The sequence below is a fragment of the Halyomorpha halys genome, unplaced genomic scaffold (genome assembly GCF_000696795.3).
Source record: "Halyomorpha halys isolate HHAL.00 unplaced genomic scaffold, Hhal_1.1 Scaffold327.1, whole genome shotgun sequence".
Classification (NCBI taxonomy): domain Eukaryota; kingdom Metazoa; phylum Arthropoda; class Insecta; order Hemiptera; family Pentatomidae; genus Halyomorpha; species Halyomorpha halys.
The window spans coordinates 361,395-375,511 of record NW_027105022.1 but is presented as its reverse complement, the minus strand read 5'-3'; the positions used below and the strand labels follow the sequence as shown (position 1 = coordinate 375,511).

General features: G+C 30.4%; 2 protein-coding genes across 2 annotated transcripts in view; one reads left to right on the top strand and one right to left on the bottom strand.

Annotated features, from left to right (window-relative positions):
• Positions 1–14,117, top strand: part of LOC106681324 (midasin) — a 416,397-nt gene that overhangs the window by 70,048 nt on the left and 332,232 nt on the right. The gene's annotated exons all lie outside the window — the stretch shown is intronic.
• The window catches only part of LOC106681326 (uncharacterized), a 152,185-nt gene that overhangs the window by 27,509 nt on the left and 110,559 nt on the right, over positions 1–14,117 (bottom strand). The window contains exons 4-6 of the mRNA XM_014421579.2: positions 13,288–13,483; positions 6,950–7,135; positions 4,676–4,887 (exon numbers count right to left, since the gene is read on the bottom strand). Coding sequence (XP_014277065.1) covers positions 4,676–4,887; positions 6,950–7,135; positions 13,288–13,483 — 594 coding nt within the window. The remainder of the gene's footprint in view (positions 1–4,675; positions 4,888–6,949; positions 7,136–13,287; positions 13,484–14,117) is intronic.

The window sequence follows — 14,117 nt, the reverse complement described above, 5'->3', positions numbered from 1 at the left end:
TGCCTAGGGAACCCAAAGATAAATCTTACAAAACAATTCATGAGTCTCTTTAGTCTATTCTATGTACATAACCATAATTTAATAGTTAAATTATAAGGGAAAAATTTTGTTGTTTCTGTGTTATGATTGGTGTTAAATCGTATCTAGTTGTTTAAGGACTAGTTATATTTATTCATATAATTCCCAATTAAAGTCGCTTTTATGATAGGTAAATAATTAGGATTTTTAATTTTAGGAAAGAAATGTTCTGAAAATTAGGATATTATTCTGAAACGTTCACATTGTTATGTTATTTTAATAAAAAAAAAATAGTAAAGTAGTAAATTTTCCTAATATATATATATTTATATAATCGGATAAAAGGACTCCGTATAATGTAATAAAAGTTGTTAGTAATTTCTTGCTATAATCATCAATTCGAAAATTGTTGTATATGCATATATGTATGTATAAATACACAAAAATTAGAAATATACGTTTTATTTTACGCATATTCCTATTTCTATTTTTATAAACTCGTTAATATTTTATATATTCAAATTTTAATTCGTTGATGGTTTCTGCGAGATACTGAGTTTGCTTTGAAACAGGAAAGCTTACACATCGCCCGAAGCTATACTTGACCCTAATGCTGTGATGTTCACCCCGGGAAGTGAATACTCTATCCCCTACCTTCTACTTTATTTATGTTTGAATATATAGAAAATGTTTGGAGGATTAGGATTAAAAAAAAGACTTATTACCTTATTTCGGACTTAATAATTTTTGAAATTTAAATACAATTGTTTTATTGTATTTGAAAATCTATAAAGTCCCTAATTTTTATATTTCTTACAGTCCTGAAATAATTTATTTGCGTTCCTATTTAATGTGTTTTAGATTTATTTGATTATAAATTAAAATTATGTCGTAATATTTTCGCTATGTTATATTTATTTGCTATCTTTTAATTTTTTTTCTTTTTTCACCAATAAAAATTAATTATTCTGAGAACTACATTATGACTCGATACATCGAATGATAACTAGAACTTTCTCTTGTTGCTTATAAAATTTGTTTTGTTGGAACAAGAAAAATATTTTCGATTTAAAGTGAAATTAGCACCCTTTTTTAGATTGTTAATAAATAACTCAATAGTTTGATTATGTTTATTTTCTTTATCCTTCTGTTTGTATATATTTAGAGAGAAATTTTATTTATTTTTATGTACTTTTTTCATTTATTTATTTGTATTATGTTATTTTATTTTAGTATGAATGTGATCAGTTATCACTATTACCCAGCAACGTTTTGGCAAATTGTAATAATCCTCAAAAAATAAAAATTTGAGTTTTCAAAAAAAAAAAAACATCTGACAAAATAAATGGTTTCCTTATAGGTCGATAAAATTTTCTACAATTTGAAACCAAAATTATCTTTTTACGACCATTATTTTTGAACATCGAGTATTATTTCCCAAAAACTATCGTGATTTTTTCGTACTATACATAGTTCACTTACGCGTCAGTATAAGTTTTGAGTACACTCAGTTTGGCGTGATTTATAGCTTTAGTCTTTATTATATATTTATTCTGCTTATTAGAAGTTAACAAAATTCTGAATAAATACGACCTTATTTTTCAAATTCTACTTGTTATTGAGAAATAATATAAGATAATTGATTAGAGTACCATTTGGCATTAACATTCTATGAGAGGCTGCTGTGCGAATTTTTTTATGTTATCCCAAATAATGAAATACAGTTATGACAATTTCTGACGTTTTGGGAAAAGTTTCAATTGAGAAATCGTCAATATTTGAAGAGCTGTATCTTGAAAAATAATAGTTGTACAGAGCCCATTTTGGCTTCAAATTTTATCTTTTAAAAATAATGTTATTAAGCTATTCGGTCAGGCTTTTAGTTTTAGAGTTGATCAGTAACATTTAAAAAAAAAAATGCTCCAATTTCAATTAAAATAATGATATCATTCTAGATTCAATAAAAGCAAACTTTATCTGTTATATCCATTTTTTTCTCTTATTAGTTACGTGAAATGAATTATAATTTGACAAATTGAATCCAGAAACGGAATTTGCGTTTACTGATTTAATCTTTTGATACTTTTATTAATTCATTGTTTATATTAATATAAGAAAAAAAGTTATTTACTAAATTACTTTCGACTATCGTAGTGAATGTTATTTTAGGATTTTAATTTATTCATCTTACGTTGGATAACTGAAGGTAGAGTTTCCATGTAATATCCAAGTATTTAATTCAGTTCTATATTAATAAGTTTTCCTGTTAGAGCTTGTCCTATCTTCTTTGATGTTTCAGTGTCTCCTGTACCTTAATATTAAACTGGTTATATTAACATTCCTTCTTTGAAGAAATATTATATTTACAGAATAATGGCTTTTGCTTTCATTTTATGAGATCTGAAGTATTTGTTAACAGAGCACACAAATTCCGTAACTTTTTGTTATGTGAATATGTCTCTAACGTCTATTTTTTTTTCTGTTTTTAATGTAAGATTTATATTTTGTCTTAAAAGCTACCTTTTATTTAAAAAAATAGTTTTTCAATATTATTATTGGACTTGTTTCGATTAAATCGATTACCGTAAGAGTGTTTCCAAAACTTTTATTTGTGTACCCTTTCATAATCTCCTCGTCAAAGTGTTTTTGCACGTTTTTGAATTGAAGCTTCTTTACCGACGTTCTACTCTTCTATTTACGACAAATTGATTTCGTGACGCGAACGCTCGTGATGAAACGGTGGGAAACGGAGATAAAGTGGTGGAGGGGGCAACGCTTAGTGAGTATTTTGATTAAAACATCTCGAAAAATAAAAATTGTAGTGCATACTTTTAGAAAGGGAAATGTTCATTATTTCATCCTCTGTAATGAAGTGTAATCCAAAACTCTATCTTGACGCTAAACGGAGACAGAGAGGCGAATAGTGGAAAAGATAGCATCTGAAATAAAACTAATTTCTTTCAATTCTAGTTTATTTACATTTTTTTTTGTCCGTTTTTTCTGTTTTCCCTTCTTATGTTATTAAGGCGTTTATGCACACCTTTTTAATTGAGTTAAACAGTTAAGCTGAAATTAAACTCGTACAAATAGAATTAGTAAAGAACTAATCCAGATTCTTCAAAACTCCTTAGAATAGGTAAGTGATAGAGATCGAAGAAAGAAAACCTCCCGCGAAGGCAACAATAGATGTCAGTGGCTGTACAGGCTGCAGTTGGCAACCGGATAATGAAATTGCTTCTACGTCCGCGCTACAATTTAACGAGAGCTACTCGAAAAGCTTCTCTTAGATTGTACGCATGTTAAATGATCATTGATACAACTTAATACTTAGCGACCATATCATCTTGATTCCACATACCATCTAGATCTAGTATAATTAGTAGAATAATTTCTAGTAAGACTTTAGAATGCTGTATAGAAACATTATAAAATAAATTCATAAAGTAAACATACAAATAGAGAGTTATTTTTCATTTATTTTAACCAAATTGTGTTAACAATACTGACATACTTAGGGAGAGGAGGTAGGGTTAAATAAATAATTATTTGTTTCTTTTTTTAAATTGTTGAGGAGAAAAAACTTCCAAATAGAATATAACCTATTCTATATTTTTTTTGCACGACGTTTCGGGACAATTATCCCCGTGTATATTGAGTATACCTAGGGAGGAGAGGTTGGGTTAAATAAATAATTATTTGTATCTTTCCTTTTATATTGTAATATGCCCTTGGCAATTTATTATGTTATTCTATTGATGACTATATCGGCAGTCCTGTTTTTTTTTTTTTTCTTCGCACGTATTATGCCTACTGAGACTTGGGCAGAAATGTGATGAGATAAAACTACAAGCTAAAATTGCAATGGAAACGATGTATATCTATTAATGATTCATTAATAAATAAATATTGTTTTCATGGCAATAGTAGCTTGTAGTTTTTTCTTAACTAATTTTTACGCAACCCTACTGGGACCTAATTGGTTGTGGGTTTAGCGCTTTTTCAAGAACTCGACAGTAAACTGTTGCAAAGAAAAACAGCTCCTTGAAAAATGTATCCACGGAAGTTAAGATTATATAAAAAACGTGGCTAATGTCTAACCTTCAAAATTATACGCATATTATAACTGAATTTAATATTTATAAAAAAAAAAAAAGAAAATCTTACTTTTGGAATTGCAGCAATTTATGGTTGTAAAAAAAAAGTTATATTTGGAAACTTTCTTTCCATTTACTATTATCTTCATTGTACGTTTTCAATACAATATACTGTTGACAATGAAATAATTATATTTATTTTGTATATTAATTTTAATCACCTTCTTGTACAACCGTACAAGAAACAGTACTACCTTAAGATGTGCTGGGTCCCTCACGAGCGGTACTGATTTTCATATTAATGTTCTGAAAAATAAAATAAAAATATATATTTCACCGAATGGTGTTAGTTTCATTTTAGGCGTTGTACTTTTATGCTCACAATTTATAAATTAATTTTTTGTTCGTGACGAACCTTTCAGTGCGGAGATACATTTTTCATTTTGGTTTAATTTGGTGTGTTTTTATGAATGTAGTGGTGTGTTTGTACTTATGTAGGAGAGTAGATCTAGAGAGACTACGAGGATGTAGAGAAGAAGAAGAAAGAGGCATGCGACACTCACAGATAACACTTGATTACCGCATTGTGTTTGTAGAGGGGCGGTGCGGGGGGTGGCGGCAGTGGCTCCGGAGGCGGCGGGGGTCCGATGAGGCCCGACATGAGGAAGCAGCAACCACAGCAGAGCTCCATCACGGCCGACCGCAGCCCGCGGTGTAAGACCAGGAACAGCGTTGGGTTCACGAAGGCGTGCACGTAGGCGATGTGCAGCGTGATCTGTGGGCATAGTAGGGTCATTATCATATGTCTGTAAATAGAGTCATAATTACTTCAAAATTGTTTACAATAATCTGTTGTATCATTTCTTTACTAGTAGCAAGTTTCTGAAACATAATAATTGACCGTTTATAGGTCAGTAATTACTGCTCCATAAAATTTTTTTTTCACTGATGTGTGGTTTTCATCATTTCCAAAACTAGTTTCAGCGACCTTCCACACCGATGCCTTATGCCTGAATGGATAATCAATGGGAGTAGTCCAATAGACCAAGAAGTTACTTCAATGAAAACTACTAAAAAAATAGCGTCAAAATTGATGATTCTGCCAACCATAGTATGGGTGAATAAAAATTCAGTTTTGAGTTTTTTTTAGTGAAAAAAATTGGGAAAAGAATTGATACTTAAATACTTCAATATTTAGTTTTGAAGGACTCGCATGTATAATATATATAACTCAACAATGAATTTATCTAACTCTGAAACAGCCGACATTTTTATTCCCCACAACCATGATTGACATAGTTATCAAATTTTTACTTAATGTCTGTATGTAGTTTTTAATTAAAATAATAGAAAATTGGAGTGAAATACCTTAATTTTTTTTTTCACTGGCTCTTGGACTAGGAGTGTAAACCTCTACGATCTTTTTTTTTGTTAGCAAGAATTCTAAGTTAACGTAGAGAAACTTCAAAAGCTTGATTGAAAATATATGGGTATATTCAATTTTGTTCAAGTTTTAAATTAATAGTAAAAAGATCAGGCGGAAGGATATAGGATTAAATAAATAGGAAGGAATCTTTTATAAAAACGATATAAAACTGCATTTTTTTTCTATGATGTTAATTAAATAAACCGTGAAATAATTTATTTCTCTGTGTATTGCTGCTCGCACCTATTTTAATTTCGACTACAAGATAAGGCGTGAGGTTTAGTTTCAAAGAGGTCCAGTATAGTCGATGTTAATTACGTTCGCATATTAATGCTTTCTGGAACTGGGTGTTATGTTTGATATTGTTACCTTGTTTCATTGTCTCTACAGAATGCATGTTTGCTTTCTGTTTGTTAATTAATTAATATACTGAAAAGATACTGTAGCAGCTGAAATTTAGATTTCATTCGTGGATGAAGTCAGTGGAATATGTAATATAGCTGTATGAATGTTAAAAGCTAGAGTGTTAGATCGTAATGTTTTATACTGCATAGGCCAAATTTTCTAATTTAATCTACTGAAGGACTGTGAAACATAATTGATTTCTCTGACTAAAAATTTCCATTTTTATGTCTCTGTTTATTTAATTATTTTTCTATCTCATTTAATGAATTCATGTTAAAATTTCCTTTAATGATTTAGTAATGTTGAATGAAACTTTTCATAATGTACATTTTCTTTGTTATTGATAACTTCGGTATTGTATATGAACTTGACAATTCAGATGTGTTTTCCCCCCTCTTAATGCTTCAAATAATTTTTTTTTTGTGTTTGCTTTCAGGTAAGACATTTGATTCTTTGGACGATTAAGATATGCTTTCTTGTAAGGTAGTAAGTACATTTTATTTTTTACACTTAAAAAAATTTATATTATGTAGTTCTTTTTAGAACTGTTCCAGGCTGTTCTTAAAGAAAATTTCGTTAGAACGTCTCACACCAACAGCCTAACTTGGCTCAGTCCACACACCCTTTTCTGTCTTCCCTCAACTCTCTTTCATTCCAAAAACAGGAGTTTGTTCATTTTGCATTGTTAGTTAATCATTCTAGCGTCTAGAATTAGTTACGGTTTGAGGGGTTGAGGTAAGATATTGCGGAAAATTGCCTAGGTGTTTCTCGCTACTCATAACCATTGTCTAAGCGTACAGACGAGTTATAATTATGAAAGTTTGGCAAATAATATTGAGGTACACTCACAACTTTCATCCAGTTTCCAATGATTTAGGATGTTTTTGCTCAAAAAAAGTTTAAGAGTATCACTTTTTATTCTAGTGATGAGTACTATTAACAATATACACTTACTAGTAGAGAAATCGACTAAGGCTTCTTCGACATTACCTGGTGATGCTATTACCTCGTATCCAAGGGGGTTGCCGATAAGGGGATGATGGACCAGGGTGACGAAAAATAGCGGCCCCCAGAAGATCACATAGGCCGCCGTGATGACAAGGAACATCTTCACCCTCTGGACGCCTTCCCTCTCCACTCGCTCCAGGTAGTTCCTCATCCTTCTGTGCTCCTCCACGGCCCCCAGACCTGTCTGCGGGTCAATAGAGATGCTAATTAACAAAGGGGAGTGTTAAACATCGTATGTTTATAAAAGAATAAATTTAATTTAAATATAAATAAGAAGCATATTATTTAATATTTTATAGTTTTAAGGTTGCAGTACAACATATACTGAAAGAAAAGAGAAATAAAGTTAGAACAGTCGAGATAAGTAATTCTATTTAAAAACCTTCCTCAACTATACTTGTTGGAGAAAGGATTATAGTGGAGGGACTAAGCAGTCTGGAAAAGTGAAGGCATTCCTTTTAACCTCAACGTAAACCCGAGCTCCGAGGGGAGGTAAACTCCCCTCTTTTCGGCTTCACTTATCGTTTAAAGGAGAGTAGGGTATGCCACTCCCTACAGTACTGTTGTGCAGTGATATATACTCTCTTTATTAGTTTTTTAGGCTATTTAAGTGGTATGTGCAATCTCTGGTCTTTATTTAGGTGATATTTTTCCTTCTCCTAATGGATGTAATAAATAATTATGAATAGTTAACACAGTTATCCGTCGTGAGATAAACTATCAGTATGAGTCGGTTATGGTGGTTCAATGTTTTAATTTGTGGTTTTTCGGTGCATGTTCATTTATCCTTAATTAAACAAATGAATTTTTATTCGTTTCTGTTACTTAATTTTTCCTCTAATTAACCTATTTATATTTTATTTATTGTTTAGTACTGTGGAAATATTGTATATGTGATGAATAATAACCCTGTGATGATTAACTCTAAGCCACATAAAATTATTTTACATATATATATATATTTTTTTAATATAAAAAATGGACGAATTAATGGCCTGTAAATATATTATTCTAATATATAATTACTTTAACATTATTCTAAAGCTGTCTAGAGTTTAAAAAATTCCTTAGGAGTTGTAAAGCTACAACAAGTTAGATAAGTATTTTTGAAAATAATCCATGCTATTCTTCCCCCTAAGACTTAAATATTCTTTCAGTATGGACATTTTATAGAAAACATAACGGACAAGTAAGGTCTGCTCCAACTATTAGCATAGCAGCCGTCAGTCAACTGTCGGAGGCTTGTTAACATTTTTCTATCCTTTTCGATCTCATATCCATCTCCTTAAGAATGCTTTTGAGAAGTATGAAATAAAAGTCAAATATATCCCAATAATATGGAGGATTTTTTTTTATTTTCTTTAATTTCATTAAATTATATAATAATAAACCAACACTCAGGTATATCCGATTGGAATGACTGGGAACACAATTGAATTAGGAAGTTTAAAACGAATTGTTTATGTTACATCGACATTACAAGTGTCGCTTCCGTGTACAGATTGTAGAATATTCATAGATGTCAGCTATATTTGGATTATGTTCAACTTGAATATTACATGATAATTTATTGACTAACGCTAAAAATAACACTGTATGAAATATCTAAAATGGAATGCCTAACATTGACAGTGTAACCTAAACTAAATAAATGTGTCGTACAAGACTTATAGACTTCATTCTCTAATAAAAAAGGTTTAAACAATTTTAATTAATTATAAGAAAGACCATTATTCTTAATGTTAAAACATTTATTTCATCTTGCCTCTGTATAAACTTACTAACTATAAAGATGTAATAGGTATATTTCTTTTTGAATTATGAGATCAAAGGTACATAAAAGAAAAAAAAATTTAATTTTTCTTGTTTAATAAAAAAAGAATTGTTTACCAATTATTATACTTTTACCTTAGATCAGAGGTTCCATCCCACGTGGACAAAGTTTTGAACCCTACCATCTCAGATTTTTTGTATTTTTTCTGTAGGTATCCTAGAATTTCTTAGCTTTTGTTGAAAAGACGGCATTTGACTGTCTATTCGTATCAAATGATAATGTAGGGGTTAAACCATTTTCCTGCAAGTACTAAAAGCGTTCCGCCTCCTTAAAAAAGGTTTGCAACCATTGCCTAAAATAATTGTCACTTTTGAGTCTGTCCATTGTAAACATTACCTGACAGTTTTGTTAATTGTTTTTTCTTTTTATTTCAAATGATTTTTTAAAAAATAAATTGATGTTTCTCTTATCAAAATAAAAATATTATCACATATATATTTTTTCGTTTTAAGTAATATGGAGTTGTTTTTGTTAAAATATAGAAAATAAGCCCTTGGCCATGAACTTCATCACTATGGTACATTAGTTGATATTTCTTCTCCAGCAACTTCTGTCTCAGACTTCAACTTTCTCATGCTGTTTCTTCAAGCTTCATTATATCGTCAATCTATCTTTTCTTTTTTCTTTTCCTCTCTCTATGTATTTTTTTACTCTCTAAGTTTCTTCTACTAATTGTAATCTCCTTTTTTGGAAGCTCATATGAACTTATTGAGTTTATCGACCTTTGTACCTAGTACCTTTTTTTAAATGCTCTCAATGATTCTAGATTGTGTTCTAATTATTTCGTTGAATTTTCATTTTTGGAATCATACCTACGGATAAGAAAAATTCGTTAATTTATTAGGCTATAAAATATGATGTTTTTAAAGATATTTTGTCTTTTTCCACTGTCAGGTTTATTTTCCACTTGTGGACTATTTGTAAAAGCTTTAACCTTTACAGCCTGGTTGCTTTAAGGGATTCTGAAAGTTTTGTCTGGATTCCATTAGTTTCTAAAACCAAGGTCTACCTTTAAGAGCCCAAATTATGTAAACACTTGCCCTCAGTGCTTCTGGTAACGTAGTTATGCAAATAGTCCTTACCTCTCTCTTTGCTTTTCTCTTGGAAGTTATAAAATGTTGACAGTTTTTAAGTAATGAAACCCGCCTGTGAAGGTGAAGACCGAGCGAAATTAATTTCGCCTGAATGTTCTGTAAAATTTATTAAATTATTCTTCACTTACTGTGTTTTGTTTTTTCAAATGAAAAAAAATTAATTAAATCTTGTCCCAGAACAAAGTTTTTTCGTGTTGAAGGATAATTTTTCAACAAAACAGGTTTGTGAGTTATTTTAATTTCTCTAGAACGTTTTTTATACCGATACTCGCTATTAAAATTATTAAAACTCATTAAACTTCAAGATAGAACGAAACATATTTATATTTTATTTATGTTCAAGACGATTTATTTTATACGCTTAACGGAGTTCGCAGTAATATCTAAATAAGTTAATTTAATACTAGTTAATTATATTATATACAAGTTAATTAATATAATAAATAAGTTATTTATTTTGAAATGCAAAAATATGAATAATCCAATGGCTTGCTAATCCATTAAAATTATTTCATAAAAGTATATGTATTATTTCATTAATTCAAAAAAAATAGTTAAATGATAGGCTATATGTCACATTTTTTAATTACGTTTAATTTAAAGTGATAAACTACATTTTGTTATTTTGGATTAAAATTAAGATATAAAAGTTCCCCCCCACCAAAAAAAAAAAAATGTCCGAGTAATGTTTTATAGTGATTGTCTATATAAGTTATCAAATTAAGTTCAATTCTCCCGAAAACATTACATTATTATTATTATTTATTTATTATGGAATTTAATTTTTGTAATTATACAGGCGTATTGTGTATTGTATTAAATATTGGAACTACGGTTTATAGGTGTGCGTAAACGTTAAAACAAATTGCTGAATAATTTTTATTTGAAAAAAAAAGAGAATGTTCAGATATATATTGTCTTATATAATTAAAAATAAAGTAATGAAAACCGCTTATTTAATACAGTTCTCTCTTGCCGAATATGGGATTAGTTTTATTCCCAGTTATTGAACAATCCAAAGTGACTGACTCTTCAACCAACTTCGACAATTAAATCCTTCCCGTTCTTGTTAGAGAGTTATTCACGCCCGAGTTTAATTATTGAAAACTTCGTCAAGTGCCTTATGAATACCAAGAGGAATATTAAAACAATAGCCGAATTTAAATTTTGAGAAATTTGAACGAAGAAGGTTCCAAACAATGTAAGACTCCCTGCCTGCACGTACATGCATACAGACGCCTAAGTAGATTTGTCGTGAAGTTCCCCGGTGGTGGAGTAGGGCTCTCGCGATAAAACAGAAGGACCTGATAAAAGTTGCTCCCGAGAAAGCTTCCAAGTTATATTTCAGCGAGTTAGTGAGTTAACGTTTGTCAAAGGCTGATAGAGCTGCTGCATCGCTCTGTTCTTCCACTCTCCTTAACTCACTCTTCCCAAAAATAGCTTCGTCTTTGCTCCGTATGAATTCTTTATTATCATCTCCTCTCTCTTTTAGAATTATAAATGTGAGTGTCAGTCGTTTAAGTGACGTTCTTAATATAATATTTCCACTGGTGCTATTATCAAATAATAATCGTAATATCAACTAAATTTTAAAACTTAGTAATTTTTATTTTTTTAAATGAGATTCATTTCTTGATGTATAATCATGTACAAAATTCATGCGCCCGATGTATAAAATGTACTAAATATACCCAGCTGATAAAATATAAGTTTTTTTTTTTTATTTGATAGATTTATTTATTGATAGATATTACAATCTGCCACACCGTTGTGGGCAATAGGTTATAGTGATGAATGATCTCATACATACTAAAATAAAAAAACCTCTCTTAAAATATATACAAACAAAAGAATAGACAAGATGAACATAATCAAACTAACTGTATGAAAAATAAATAAATAAAATAACATAATGATAAAATAATATATACAATATTTACACAATCGACCTGAGGATCCCTGAGCCCACTCTATTCCTCACGTGCGAGGGGTAGAGCAGAGCTCAAAAGATCCCAGCGCAACCCTCTCGCCGCATCACTGATAGTGAGCCAGTGGAGGCAGAGGAAGTAAAATATAAGTTAGCAAAAAATTAAAAAAATTAGTTTATACCACTCTTATTAAGCTAAGGCATTTCTGGCGGTCCTAAAATTTATTAATTAGCTAATTAATTTAATCAAGTTACGAAAAAGGTCTATTTAAAATGTTTTTAGCTAGCCAATAACTCCTAAAAAGTGCTTAGCGAAAAAGTTATATATTACAAATTCAACAGCGTCAAGTTCTGTTTCGAATGAGTACCATATCATATTGATTGTATGTTCTAAACACAAAAAACAAATTTATTTTCAAATTTTTCCAAAACTAAGATATAGTAATAAAAATAATAATAATCATCTTTATTTATTCTGGGAATGATCCGTTTAGAATTATGTACAGGCGTCAAAATTAGGCTTCAGAGCGTTAGAATGAAATACAAAATAAAAATGGAATTATTAAACATCATAAAATATAATAAAATAATGAATTTAAAAAGATAAGAATGAACAACAATCATTTACAGAATATATAAAATAAGAATACAATAAATAAAGTAAAACCATATGTCATATCATATGACATAAGATGACAAACACTTCTGATAATAAGTAATAGAAAAAAAAACCCAAATATAATTAAACTAAAACTAATAAATGGAAAAGAACAATTTCTGCTAATGTTCATATTTACAAGAATAAACGAATCTGAGTCATTAAGTACAGAAAATACATAAACCTTGTTTGAAACTTACAATTGTTATTCTTCCGGAATTGGGTGGACAGAAGGTGGTCGAAGATACGGGATTTGAAGGTTGGAAGGGTATTAGAACTACGAATGAAAGAGGGATTATAATTCCATAGGGATGAGGAAAGGTCTAGTACTACATATAAATCCAATATACACACGGGAACGTATTTCTGGCGGTCCTAAAACGGTTTCCAAGAAGCTATATCAGTTTTGGCAAAATATGAAATAATTTTTGTTTTTTTGTTAACGGATTACGACATAATACTTTACATCATTAATAAGTTATGTATACAAATTTTTCGCTTAAATATACCGTTTAGCAGCAGTTATGGCGAAAAATTAGAAAATACCTAATTCGTTATTTAGTTAAATTCATTCGCTGATGAGTAAGAATTTTAGAACTGTCGTAAATGTTTTTCCATCTAAAGTGCGGCAGAAATAATTTTTTTAAATTGTTTGCCGATGTATGTTTTATCAGCTGGATTTTAAATATCTAGCTTCTGTATTTTAAGAAATACTGTAATCGGTTGAAAACTTCATATCGAAGATCTGGAAGAAGATATCCTCTTCCTTAGCAGTCTATATGTATAAAGATAGAATATAGCTATAAATATGATATTTTATTACCCTGTGGGGAGCAGAGGGGTCGTTGGATATACCACCGCCTCCAGTCACACTGACCAACGTGGTAACCAACCCGGCCACCCTCACAGCCTCCACGTTGGCCTTGGTCAGGTCCCTGTGCAGTTTGTGGAGGTGGAACAGTGTCAGCAAGACGCAGATTACGTTGATGAAGATCCAGAGTACATTCAAAACGTAGTGTCTAGAATAGTAGATCATATTAGTTAAATCTAAGATATTATTTAATAATACAAGTGCTGGATTATTTAGAGATTTAGTTTCCTTAAAATTCTAACACCTATATTTTATTGTTAAAACTATAATTAAGTTATTATTAAAGGAAGATTCGAAAATAAAGTCCTCTAGTCACTCCAAGTATCATCGTTATAACATTTTAGCGCAATATCACTGGATTAATTGAGAACTATATACCTAAAATTATAGTACGTCTAAAATGAGTTTGCCTGTAGGGGAAGAGAGTTCGCTCACACCCCTACCAACTCTTCCTCCCCTCCTCACCAATACAAACCCCTCCTACCGGAAACAAAGTATACAAACAAAACGTTTTTATTAACTAACGTTGTTCTCATTTGTTTGTATTATTACTATTTTCTTTCACTTTTTTTTTTTAATTTTCATTTTGCGATGTTCTGGAAAGTCCATTCGACTGAGTGGAGTGATGACGGAATAGTGGGGGTCGGCGGTAGGGATGGGATATCGATATCGATATTATCGAAATATCGATATTTTGTCTCCGATATCCGATATTTTGATATCGATATCCAGTAACCGATAATATCGGAATATCGATATTTTCCTTCGATAATATCGGAATA